Here is a 13618-nt window from a genome sequence, read left to right as displayed (position 1 = left end):
CCTGGCCTATATACAGGAAATAACACCCACAATCGACCATAGAAGACCATTTCCACTCCCCTACATGCTAGAGAATTGCTATTCTTCTGATTTTAGTTTCTGATGCCCACAAACATACGAATCTATATATCCTACCACTTTTTCAACTTATTAGGGCCTATTGTTCAGTAGATATCGATGATCATTGGGGTATTGGAAAATTTCGGTCCTCGCGCGCTCTTGCGATACCGGTAAGACTAATTAAAATATTAGTCAAAGAGGCACTATATTAAGTGAGGAAAGCAAAGAATAATAGAGCATAGATATCGTAAGGATCGATACAGGTAGAATTAGTACACTGACAGGAGACGCAGATATAGTTTCTTGGGTGTAGAACGAAAAAAAGTATCGAATCAGGCCAGTGGGTAACACTTTATCCCGCACTAGAAAATTAATTAATAGTTGACGCCTAGAAGGAGAATTAGGAGACTGGGAGTTGAAAGAGAGAGAATACCGAGAAGATAGACTCGGATGGACTATAGCTTATCGGAGGGAAGAGTTTGTTGATAACAAATAAGCATCTAGAGAAGGAGAAAAATAGTACGTAATGTGGCCATTTCTTGATCGGATCATGTATGATCACTCGACGGAGGAAGAATATAACAAAAAGATGCAGCAGAAGTCATCTTCGTCGAGTGCTATTACTGTTGGTTTAGTGGCAGCGGTAGGGGGTTTTTTGTACGGATACGATACTGGACTCATTAACGACATCATGGAGATGACGTACGTGAAAGAGAACTTCCCAGCGAATGGGCATAACTTTAATGTGCATGAAAGGGCGTTGATAACGGCCATTTTGTCACTCGGGACATTTTTTGGGGCCTTGGTGGCGCCATTAATATCAGATACATGGGGCAGAAAATTTTCGATTATTGTATCATCCGCCATCATATTTAATGTAGGAAACATCTTGCAGGTGTCATCCACAGAAGTAGTGCTTTTGTGTATTGGAAGAGCTGTTTCGGGGTTGTCGGTGGGTATACTATCGGCAATTGTACCGTTGTATCAAGCTGAAGCATCACCTAAATGGGTGAGAGGGTCCGTTGTGTATACTTACCAATGGGCAATAACGTGGGGGTTGTTGATCGCCAGTGCTATATGCCAGGGAGCGAAAAATATGTTGAATTCGGGCTCTTATAGAATACCGGTTGGAATACAATTTTTGTGGGCACTTATTTTATCTATAGGGATGCTTTTTTTACCCGAATCCCCACGGTTCCATGTTCAAAAAGATAATATTCAAGAGGCATTGAAATGCTTAGCTAGACTAAGAAAGGTGCCGACAGATGACCCTGAATTGATAGAAGAACTTGTTGAAATCAAGGCTAATTATGACTACGAATTATCATTTGGAAAGGCGACATATATAGATTGCTTCAGGAGTGGTGGAGGAAGAAATAAACAACTTACTAGAATGTTTACTGGTATCGGAGTCCAGGCATTTCAACAAAGCTCGGGTATCAATTTCATTTTCTATTACGGGGTTAATTTCTTTGCGAGCTCAGGAGTGAACAATTATTACTTGATGTCATTTATTACTTATGCGGTTAACACACTTTTTACGATACCAGGGATAATTTTGATTGAAGTCATAGGAAGAAGAAAGTTATTATTATTTGGCGGCATTGGAATGGCTGTTTCAAACTTCATAATAGCAATTGTTGGTGTTAGTATGTCAGACGAGGCAATTAGTTCATTAATATGTGTGTCATTTTCATGTGTTTTCATTGCATTTTTTGCATCTTCATGGGGTGGGGCCGTATGGGCGCTTACGTCGGATATATATGGTATTGGTATAAGACAAAAAGCTATATCACTTACAGCTGCTACAAATTGGTTAGTCAATTTTACATTTGCATTTATAACGCCTTATTTGATTGATACTGGCAAGCATACTGCAGCCTTAGGGAATAAGATTTTTTTTATTTGGGGTGGTTGCAATGCTCTTGGGGTTGTATTTGTCTACTTCATGGTTTACGAGACCAAGGGATTAAAGTTGGAAGAGATTGATTTTATGTACAAAAACTGTGTGAATGCTAGAGCATCAACTAAATTTAAATCTCAAAAGATTGTGTATGCAAATCAAATTGCAACACCAATTTCGGAGCTCCTCAACACTAACACATCGCATATTGCAATTGAGAAATCAAGTGGTAGTAATAATCATGATGACGACGATGACGATGAGAATAGCGAAATAAATAACAATAACTTTGGATTGGAGACTGGTAATATCTTGCACAATAATCTAGATAACAGGAATATAACTATTATACCGTATAAGAATATCATTTCCCCGCTGCGGTCGTTTAGTTCAGATTCTTCTAGTGATTCCGATTCATCTTCACCACTTAATGACTACGAGAAATACTTACACAGCTTGCAAAAAGAGAGCAGCCATCATGCCGATACGTCGCAAACGTCAACGTCTTTACTTACTGACAATAAATTCAGTCATCTTAATTCCATGAATAATGTCCACTCGAGGGGTAATTTTACGGAGGAGGACTTGAAGTATCTCAATGATGAATATAATCTAACGATATCTCTGAAATACCCAGGAGCAAGCACCGGACCTTTAGGAGTTCAGCCAAGTACAAATATGACTGTTATAGCGGCGCCATTTTTTAATGCCCCACCAAGCGACTCAGATACAGACGATGGCGACGAAGACGATAGCGAAACAGAACCAGATACCGCCAATGGCTCACCGGATGATACCAAGGACTCTAGTTCATAGTTAATTGTATATGGCATAATTACACTCTACGTTGAAGAATGTGTAGATACTAAGTTCAGTGTCGTCATTGTCTTTTCTTGCAAGACTTCTAACGTTTGTATATCAAAACATCCTATGGTAACCGTGTTACCAGATATTAATACGCTGCTTCTATACAAAGAGTATGCCAGGTTTGACTAGCAGCAGGCTAATTCTTTCGCTAATAGATGATTTTAAAAACAACCGGAATAATACATCACTTGCATCTTTAACCGCGAATGCTTTAGTTAGCCCATGCTCGGTTTCGTCAATCCCCCGTCCTTTCGGAGCCAAGAAGTAACGTTTCCTGTTGGAAGAATAGGTCGATGTCTCTGCCTAATACTACTCTTTTTGCACCATTCTCATATGCTCCCTGTCACTTATCTCTGTTCCTAGCTCCGATTCTTCGGTGCATTGGTTTGTTTTCGTGAGCCATCTTCAATTTCTCTTTTTGGCTACATTCACACACGCATTTATTAACTATCTAGTGTTCCATGTTCTTTACCGTAAGTGGTTCCCAATATATCTCTTCAATAGTCCCATTCATAAATAAATACCAAAACGTTCCATCGGCTACGTACTTCATAAATTCTCAATTAGTATAAACTACAAACAACAAAATTTCAGTTGCATATTTTTCTTTCCAGTTGTTCCTATTCGTTATTAACATGTACACAAGATTGATATATCTTTCATATTTTCTCATATCACTCGAAACACCTTTCTGAGTCATATGTAGTTTCCTGAAATCAAAAATTCTTAGTATACATTTAGTTTAGGTCTCAAATCATGAAGTTTATGCTTTTTTCGCTGAAATGCCGGCCGTTTTCCCATGCATATTCCGGTGATAATGCAGATAGAATGCCGATGAGGTCCCGGATTAGAGAGCAATCAAAATAGAACGGAACTGCAGACATGCGCCGCAGAGCCGCACAGCATCTAGACCACATTGTGTTCCATGCGGAACAGTGCGACATTGTCGAATAATTGCCCCATTGAGACGATAATTTATAACTTACAACCATTCATTTCCGCTAATTGTACGTCCGGGAGTCAAGAAGCTTATATAAGCATCCCAATTAGTTACATATATTTCCAAATTAGTGTTGTTAAGATTCTTCTGCAGCGATGTTTAGAGAGAGAAAGTAGGGATGAATAGGTGAAATAAGAGTGGAATATACTACTAGTGCTGAACTATTATGCATTGAATACTTGTAAGGAAGGAACAGGAAAGACAGGACTCAGCAGAGTACAATTTGACAAATAAAAAATAGTTCCATCTAAACCTAAATTGTAGCGAACGTCAGTAATTAGGAAGCAAGGTTGCTGAGCGAAGGCCAGTTTAACGAAGATAGCAACATATTTCACGCTTGGACCCGCGCAAGTCGATACCGGTTGAACCGATGGCCACCGGAAGACCTTTGCACTACCATAGTTAAGGTATATTTGCTCTATTGTATCAGCCGTAATTATTTCATGACCAGGCAAAATAGGCACCTACCCAATTAGGTAATGTGTATAAACTAATTTGAAAAAAAGTCAATACTATGTTTTTTTTATAAAATTGACCATGTATCCTTACAGTGTCCGATAATTTTAGTTTTCATCTTTTCTGGTTTTTCTATAATCAATTGGTATTTAATTATAATTAATCATTTTGAAACCATATTAATACACAATGCTTGCCCTTGGAGATAGTATTTTACGTTTGATTAACTTTGTATTGTTAATCATTGCATTGGGTTTAACTGGTTCGTTAGCTGCTTCCACCATCACCCAATCCAACCCTCAAGTCAATTTCGGTGTATTTGCTGCTGCCTTTGCTATATTAACATCTTCATTCTATGGTATCTTAGCATACTTTATTGCTGCTTTTGCATGGCCAATTGTGTTGGCAGCTTTAGATTTCTTGAATCTTATTTTCACCTTTGCTGCCGCCACCGCTATTGCAGCTGGTATCCGTTGTCACTCATGTTCCAACAAGGACTACCGTGAAGGTAACAACATTGTTCAAGGTTCTACCGGTCGTTGTAGAAAAGCTCAAGCTTCTGTTGCTTTCCTTTACATCTCCTTCTTCATTTTTGTTTTCTCCACCGTCTTCTCTGTCATTTCTATTACAAAGGGTGGTTTATTCGGTGGATCTTCTTCAAGATCTACTGCCAGAGTTGGTGTTCCATCAATGTCCCAAGTTTAAGATGCTAGAATGCTTGTTGCAGCCGCTTTAAGCTGGCCTCAAAAGAATTCAATACGTTGGAATCGGATACAGAAAATTTGGCTATATAAAACTCGCTCAATTATTTTACTGATAAATCTTTTTTTGCTGGTGGATAATTTTGCCTAATGCTTTTCCATTCGTCAGCCGTTTGTTTTTTTCTATTTGTTAATCATTTTGACAATTGTATTAATTATTTCTTTCATTTTTTCCCTTTTATATATTGTCTTTAATATATTTATATCCATGTTAAGATTAATTTTGTATGTTTAGGTGAGGATAGTTGCAAAGTAATGAATTCCTTGTTTATGCATAATCGGTGCCTGAAATTATTACGTTTATTATTATTTGCTATCGGTAGCAGAATGAACAGTATTAATTAATTCATAATCTGTTATGCTGGCGTGACTTCACTAAATAACCGTTCCTTCCATTGACCGATAATACATTTAAAGTAGTTACTAATCAGACGGTATATGCGAAAATGTAACTATCCGCAGAATGTTGCTGACCAAAGTATACCTGCAGCTGTTGATGCACCCCATGATGATAGGTAGAGCTAGAACCTAATTACTCAGTCATTGGTTCGTACATTTGAGAACGAGATAAATATGTAGGGATGTATATGAGTGACCTTCGGATATTGTTGTTATAGCTACCGAGAAATGAAAATAATAGGATAAGATTTTATATCTAATGGAGGCCTGATCAGTCGCTTAGTAATTTACAAGTACGGAAATTAAATGGGCTCAACGGAAATGAGATGAACAATAATGTTAGCATCTGTAGGTGTTTTGTCTCTTTCCCCACCTTCAATAGCCTTTCGCTTTAAGTTGAATTGGTCCGACAATATATAACAGAAATTATCGATATGTGAATGGTTTATATTGTACTATGTACATTCGAAACGTTGTTTTATGTATTCTATACATCAAACTATTTATTCTTTCTTCTTTGTTTTTCACGTTCATATGTGTTCTTTTCAGCCCCTTCAATAGTTGAGATAGAATTGACAATATTGGCCATCTTCTTATGATATTCATCGTATTTGTCTTTCTTCTCAGCAATTTGTTGTCTGGCTGTGAATTTGGATTCTTTTCTAATATCTTTAAGTGCAGACTTTCTTTCTTTCTTGATTTGATTCTTAATCTTATTCATTTCTTGTCTTTCTCTATTTACATCGTATGATTTCTTGTCTGGGTTGAAATTTTCCTCGAATTTAGGTGCAAATGTAGCTATAGAAATAGCCTTGTGATGTTGTAACGCCAATGGTTTTCTTTCTTTGATTAAGTTATTTTGAATTTTACTCATTTTTTCAGTCAATTGATCAAGCTTAGGAGATTTATAGTAAACAGCTAAGTGACTTGCCAATTTTGAAAATGACGAAAGGATTTCAACCATAACTCCATTATCTCTCCAAATACTTAAAATTCTTCCAAATATATCTATAAGCTTGTTGGTTAATTTCAATTTCAAGAGCTGAGTATTATTCCCAAATAATTCAGAAACTTTAATCAAATCTTCGGTCGGTTTGATGCCTTTTGTGCTCAAATTAATATCTGACTTTATAACTTCATAAACGGATAAACTTTTATTTGCTAGTTTTTCGGGATCTGGAAGCAAAGTAATGCAGCTTTTTCTAAGAAGCACACGATTTCTGGAGTAAATCTTTTGGAAAAGGTTTGGTAATTCAATAATATATCAACAATAAATAAACCTTGACCAATTTGATTTATTGTGGTTGTCTTATCGTATGGAATGCTTGATATGTTTTCATTCATCAATATAAGCGTTGGGGTTACGACTAAATGATAATGATCTGATGTAGAAAATAAATAGCCAATTATCACAAAATACACTAAATCTCTTGGTTGAAGATTGAAAATTCTACTTTGGATATCATTAATTTCAATTCTAATGGCTTCTACCAATTTCTCGTTGTAACTTTCGCTTAGCTTTTTCAAAATTTTCATCATTTCATTAATGTTTTCTGCGGGAGGATTCAGTTCATTAGCTAAGTATAGAATATGCTTGAATAAAATACCAACAAATACATTCATTCTTTCCTTGTTCCCCTCTGCGAGTCTGGGTTGATAGGTTTCAATCACCTTGTTGATATAATTACAATGTTTTGAATCTTCAATTGTGGATAATGAAGCAATGAAATCTTCATGTGTACCTGGCATTTGAACGGTTGTCTTTTTTAAAGTCCTGCCAGATGGCTTGGATTGATCAATATCACCTTCACTACCACTAGATCCTTCTTCTTCTTCATCGCTATTTTCAATAGCAAAGCCTTCTTCTTCATCGGCACTGCCATTCCAAAATCCATCCAAATCATCTGCCTCTGCTTCTCTATCACCAAAGTCCCCATTCATTCTGCGTAACCTGTCTGCTTCTAGTTTTTGTAATCTGGTGTCATGCTCCTTTTGTAATTCTTCAGCTGTTTTGGTTCTATCTGCTGGAACAGAACGTCTATCATAAGTTAACTCCCTAACTTTATTATCATACTCAATCTCCTCTGGAGTTTTTGTAGAAAAATTTGGTGACTTTTTGGTTGCATTGTTATTGAATTCAGTCATTATATCGCCAAATTCATCATCTAAATTCATAATTTCATCTTGGGCTTTTTGAAATTCCATTTGTCTTTGATGCTTATAAAATTTGGATTTGGCTATAACTTCTTTCATTACTTCCTGCTTCGACTTCCTCTTTGGTTGAGCTTCTTCCGGCATTAAAGAGTCTTCGTCATAATACTTAGTATTTGATGCACCTAATTTGGTATCATCCAAATCATTGTCAAGAGATAACGATTTTCCCGAGTGTGTCAATACAAAACCATCATTGTCTTCGTCATCTTGCTCATCGTCACTTCCTAACGCAAAATTAAACTTCTTTTTGTTTCCCTGTCTTTCTCTAGTGAATCTTTCCAACATCTTTTCTTCTGCTGTCAAATTACGATTATTTTCACCAAATCTTCTATCGATTAACCCACCAGTTTTTCCATTTTGCTTTTTATCTAATTCATACTGAAGTTTCATTGATTTTTCAACGTCAGATTTCGCCCTAGTAGCGTCATTGTGTTGCTTTGATCCAACTTTAACAAACTTTCCTCCTTGAATCATAGTAACATCACGCTTGGTTCTGTTAACTTTGCCGTCAAACAAGTTGAAATCTTTTCTGATATTATTCAAGATTTCATGTTTGTCGTTCCTTCTTGTTTCTGAAGGTGTTTTCGATTTTTTATTTTTCTTCTTAATATTGGTCTGCCCAATTAAACCATTAGCCTTTAATGCAGCCTTTAACTGCTTTAACTGCGACCCAGCCATATTGTATTAAATAAATATATTAATGACTTCTTATGATAAACTAATAGACATCTATATACATGGTTATAAAAAAATTCCATCGTGCGGCGCAAAATTAATTTTTTTAGGAGACGACCAATGTCACAAAACCAATATCATCTATTTCTATCGTGCTTGTAAAATTGGTTTATCATACCCAATACTCCAGACCTTTTGCCCTTACTGGATTCTTCTTCTTGCTCCTCAATATTGTAGTTAACATTGTAGGAAGATTCATCCATGCTATTAGAAGTTAGAGGCTGATACAAAAGCGAGGGCGAAGGATCTCCGACAACCAAGTGAGTGTTATCAGGTTTAGCAATACGCGATGGCTTCGTTGGTAACAGTGCATTCGTGGTGAGTTTGGATGCCTGTTTTGCTTTGTCATTACCACAAGTTTCTAAGAAATACATATAGGACTTGATCATTTTCTCATCCTGATAATAATCATTGTTAATATCTGCGTCATCATTGTCATCAGATTCACTAGAAGTCTCTGAATCACTTAGTTTCGACTTATCAACTTTATTCAGCACCACATTGTCAAGTTCAATATCATCAGAAAGGTTTTTAGTTTTGAGGGCTGCTTTCTTTTTTGCGGTTATTTTTGATTTTTTGGGTTTGCGTTTTGGCTTGTTCAAACCCATCATCATATTTTTATCTTTCTGTTCGAAATTAAACATCGCAAAATAACAAACATAACCGAGACCGTCAACATGTATAGAATACTCTCTGAAAAAGTCAATAATTGCACCAGAACTACTCAGAACCTTGAACCAAAGAATAAAAGGCGTCAAGATTAAACTTAAAATTTCATTAATAATTATTATAATCTTCAATGAAAATAGCTCACAAAATTCATTCTTAACTTGCACTGTATGTAGCCTACCATTCCATGAACTAGGCAAATAATGTGTGAACTGTGAGACATACCTTAGGCTAGCTTCAGGGTCATAAAAAAAGGACGACGTCTGTGAATTCAAATTTTCAGAAGTGTTGGAATTGGTAGAAGTTAAGGAACTTGATGTAATGGCCCAAACAGTACCAAACATACTAATATAGAACAAACTTGATTTGTTTTCAGTGATTTCAAAAGACCAAAAATTGTGCTCTTCATTATCAAACCAGAGCCCCATTAAAACTAGTATTGCTGTTATAGCCCCGGAAACAAAATTCACAAAATTCATCAAGTTGATTACCAAAAATCCCCTAGGAAACTGATTGATATAAATATTTGCGGGACCTATCGACAAGTGTAATCTTTTGATGAAGAAATGAGGCAATTCATTGAATTCTCTAAGTTTCCATTCTGCCCATGGTGTATACTGTCTTAAACCTAAGATGGAACTAGGATTTGATTTATACTCATTGAAATAACGAAAGAAATATAATAGCACGAAATAAATAACAATGAAAGGGCATAAAAGCAAATTTATTATTGCAGCCATTTTAAATCGTGCACTTAGCTCTTTTGACAATTGATTTCTGTTAAAATCCTTCAAGACGTTAGAATTTATTTGGCCATGTTGGTTGAAAATAAAATTATTAATACACAACTTAATATTCCACTCCAAAGTTTTTGTCAATACCGATTTATTTGATAAGAAACTATTCAATTTTGATGAGAATGGCATCGATAATGACAAGTCCAATACTTCTTTATTAATCAATGCAATAATATAATTTTCCTTTCTCATAATTCTATTGGCAATATCATGAGCATTCAATCTAACCTTTGAGTTTAAGTCATTCAAAAATTGAGCAGGTATATTGGTATTCGTAGATGTTAAGCTATTGTAATCTTTCAATGCCATTAACCTTTCGACTATAACGATCCATGAGATGGTCATTAATTCGTCATCATTTGGAATTCCTATCAAGTAATGATAGAAATTTTTAACTTCTTTTAACTTGTAGTTGTAGTCAAAGTACAACTGGACCAATCGCAAAACAATATATCCAGAAAATCCCAATAGTAACAATTTAACTGAAAGAGGTACCTTCTTACTAAGAAAATTAGGTATTATTAAGTCTTTCAAAGTAATAGATGTCCGTTCACTTGAAGCAGACACAAAGAAGTCATAATTTATGCCCCATTTTAAGAACACAGTGAATGACAATATGAAAATCAATATCAATAAATCAACTAATCTAGTTAAAACAATATTGAGCATTCCATTACCTCTGTAATAATAATAAACGTCAGTCAAGAATTCGTCCATATTAGTTATATTCGCCCATAAGTAGAGAGCCCGCTCTTTGGGAGGAATTACATACTTCTTCTTAGACTTATGCTGCTTTTTTTGATAAATTGTTTGAGCCGATGGTCCCTCGGGTTGTGGCCTACGAAATTGTTGTGGCTGGTTATACATTGGTAGAGAACCATTGGTTGGATGCAATTTGTTGTTAATGTAGGTTTTCGCAGTATCAACCATGTTCTTTTTGGGCGGATCATTGGGTATGCTAGCAGTTATATCATCATCTTGGCCATAATGTGGGTGGGTCGTATCCCAGTGCACCTGAGCCGAATCTTCGATTGGATTGTGCTCCTTGCCCGTGAACGCTACTATGGGTGACGGTGGCGATGAAAGCGACAGTGACGAATCCAGATCTGATTCAGAATCCAACAAATGGGTATTTCCGTTGTTTGCATTTTCATTACCTTCGTTACGTACGTGACTGGACGAGGCACCACCATTCACGAATGACTGCTGATAATCAACATCAGGGTCATAATATTGATACTCGTCCTGTAATTGGTTATATACCGAGTGAAGACCAAACACTCGTGAAAGAAACGTATCATTGTTTGAGTTCTGATTATACTCAGACATCTTACGAGGAGCTTAGTGATAGATAGGTCATCACGATAAGTAATAGTGGTTTTGAATGATTAAACGTAGACACAATCTCAATACATCACGTGACTATATCCGATAAGATAACCAGACATGATTCCATTAGCATATTCGTAGAGCTTTAGTAATACTATAGTGTTGGATAGATTGTTATTGAACTTTCGAAGGCTAATACGAGGTATATGGATTATATTATGAAACTGGAAACCTCAAGTAAACGATTTGAATTCGTGCTACAGAGCTTTTACATTGAGTGTGGACCTCGAGGATTTGCTATTCGTATGCAAAACAACGGTCTGCATCAGTAAATCCTAGTAATCAAGAGTTAAAAGCATAGCCTATAGGTTTGTATAATATATTTATTCATAATTTTGATAAAAATATACTTCTCTCGCAAATTTAGAGTGTCGGTATGTCTTTAGAGATGTATATTTGATGGCTAAGTATAATCTTGTCCTTATAGTGGATATCATCGCATATGGTGGATCGTGGTTTCATTATTCAGAGTTTTCGTCCTCAAGAGAAAATGTAAGTAATTCAAATACGCGATAGTTCACACACTAAACCTAGTGGGTAATAAACTCGGGGAGAATATTAGTTAAATCTCCAAAAAATACCAAAAGCTAATTGCAAATTTACATAATCTTTATGGCTACCACAGTCGCAGTCGCGTTTTCGTTGCAATTTGTGTTGAAACCGCATCCGTCCTCGACCTTTTAACCAAATCCCAAATCTTCAGTACTATAAATAGTCCATCTTAGTATCATGGTAATGGCTGTGTTTTCCGTATGTGTTCTTGACCTTGATTAAAGACAAAGGGTATATCGACATATTATGTTTGTTGCCCAGTTGCTGCGTGGTGCTTATATCGAGGAGCCTTTGTGTACCCTTAGACTGCTTGAGTGGTGTATGGATGGGTGGTTTGAAGCCACCTTCATTTGGACAGAATGTTTGCCGGGCTAGTAGCCATGGGCAAAGTACACATTTAGCTTTATTTGAGTTCGATCTTTCACGCTAAAAACATTTTTACTCCTATGATGCTAATTGTCTTTGTCTTTCAATACTCGAGACATATCAGTAATATTTGTTCTATTAGTTTATGGATTATAGTTGACTCTATGCTCAAGTTGCATACGTCATGTATACCAATGCAAGTCAAAAGTGTAAATTTCTCTAATAAGCTGCTTACCCGCGCCCCTTTCTCTCATGATTCCGTTGGATTTCCATCCTTGGAACAAGCAAATCCGATAGTAGTACTCAATTGGACTATTTGAATGCTCGCGCATTATTAAATACGGAGCCAAGTTCAGGTTACAGTAGGAAATGGGATCTGCCGTTTCGCTTAGCTAGGTACTACATCCATACACCAATTATTACTTGAAATTATTGGGGTAAGTAATTGTTTTTAGAAGTAGAATGCCAATATACGATTCTAGTGATAATCATTTATAATATCAGGAGAAATTGATACGATTTCAAGAAGAAAAATAGATATAGGTGACTCGTTTCGTTTGAGGTGAAGTTTATAATTACAAATCAGATAAGTTAAAGAATGGCAAGACGAGATTTGACCTTTAATACTCCAAATAGGGACCCAGATGAAGAATCAGGGGTCGAGAACCCGTTTGGAACACCTGTCGACGAAGAAAGTTCTTCATTAGGACTGAACCAACAGTCTACATCTAGCCAGCTGGACGACTATAATCGGATGAATAATCATATGAATGAACAAAGCTACGGACACGCATTTAATGTTTATAATGGGTATTATTCTCGCACTGGAACCACAACAAACTTGATGTCTAATGTCACCCCGACTAGTGGAGGGTATAATAATAATAATCACAATAATGATTCACTAGGAATTTCTAATTTGGAGATACCACGAAACATACAACTGCCCATAGAGTTTGACAGATACCCTTCGAACTTTAGTAGTTGTAATAATATTAGCAGTTTAGTCAACTCCAAACAAGATGAAAATGATTTACCAGTGTCAAAAATATCTTCTAGTCCCTTTTTACCAGGAAATGATTTCAGTCCATTCGGTGGGTACCCTGCTTCATCGTTTCCTTTGCATATAGATGAGAAGGAAGCAGATGATTATTTACACAACCCAGACCCCATCAAAGATGCGGATTATGATAAAAACAGATTCATTCATGACTTGAAAAATATGGACAGAAGATCGCTAGGCGGATTAATAGGGGTTATATTTTTAATTTTGGCAGCAGTTGCGGTGTTTATCTTATTGCCTGTATTGACATACTCTGGTGTTACTGATCCATACGTGCCAGAGAGTTATGAAATTTTAACTCAATATCGATATCCTTTATTGAGTGCTATCAGAACCGATTTGGTAGATCCAGATACACCGGAAGATGCATTAACTAAAAAGACTTCC

General features: G+C 36.2%; 6 protein-coding genes across 6 annotated transcripts; 3 read left to right on the top strand and 3 right to left on the bottom strand.

Moving 5' to 3' along the window:
* Positions 1-649: 649 nt before the first annotated feature.
* On the top strand, positions 650-2779 carry HGT4 (glucose sensor; the record flags this gene model as incomplete). Its single annotated transcript, XM_015611621.1, has 1 exon — positions 650-2779. The coding sequence occupies one exon, from the start codon at positions 650-652 to the stop codon at positions 2777-2779; it is 2130 nt and encodes a 709-aa protein (XP_015467530.1).
* Positions 2780-4475: 1696 nt separating this feature from the next.
* On the top strand, positions 4476-4991 carry NCE102 (Nce102p; the record flags this gene model as incomplete). Its single annotated transcript, XM_015611620.1, has 1 exon — positions 4476-4991. The coding sequence occupies one exon, from the start codon at positions 4476-4478 to the stop codon at positions 4989-4991; it is 516 nt and encodes a 171-aa protein (XP_015467529.1).
* A 954-nt stretch (positions 4992-5945) lies between these two features.
* Positions 5946-6410, bottom strand: AC631_02789 (uncharacterized protein; the record flags this gene model as incomplete). The annotated part of the gene is made up of 1 exon (XM_015611619.1): positions 5946-6410. The coding sequence occupies one exon, from the start codon at positions 6408-6410 to the stop codon at positions 5946-5948; it is 465 nt and encodes a 154-aa protein (XP_015467528.1).
* Positions 6411-6607: 197 nt separating this feature from the next.
* AC631_02788 (uncharacterized protein) lies at positions 6608-8338 on the bottom strand (the record flags this gene model as incomplete). The annotated part of the gene is made up of 1 exon (XM_015611618.1): positions 6608-8338. The coding sequence occupies one exon, from the start codon at positions 8336-8338 to the stop codon at positions 6608-6610; it is 1731 nt and encodes a 576-aa protein (XP_015467527.1).
* A 134-nt stretch (positions 8339-8472) lies between these two features.
* ATG9 (autophagy protein) lies at positions 8473-11190 on the bottom strand (the record flags this gene model as incomplete). Its single annotated transcript, XM_015611617.1, has 1 exon — positions 8473-11190. The coding sequence occupies one exon, from the start codon at positions 11188-11190 to the stop codon at positions 8473-8475; it is 2718 nt and encodes a 905-aa protein (XP_015467526.1).
* A 1576-nt stretch (positions 11191-12766) lies between these two features.
* On the top strand, positions 12767-13573 carry AC631_02786 (uncharacterized protein; the record flags this gene model as incomplete). The annotated part of the gene is made up of 1 exon (XM_015611616.1): positions 12767-13573. A coding segment is annotated over one exon (807 nt), but the record flags the coding sequence as incomplete, so codon positions are not given.
* Between the last annotated feature and the right edge of the window lie 45 nt (positions 13574-13618).

The sequence above is a fragment of the Debaryomyces fabryi genome (genome assembly GCF_001447935.2).
Source record: "Debaryomyces fabryi strain CBS 789 chromosome Unknown contig00053, whole genome shotgun sequence".
In the NCBI taxonomy this organism is placed as follows: domain Eukaryota; kingdom Fungi; phylum Ascomycota; class Pichiomycetes; order Serinales; family Debaryomycetaceae; genus Debaryomyces; species Debaryomyces fabryi.
This window is presented reverse-complemented; position numbering and strand designations above follow the sequence as displayed.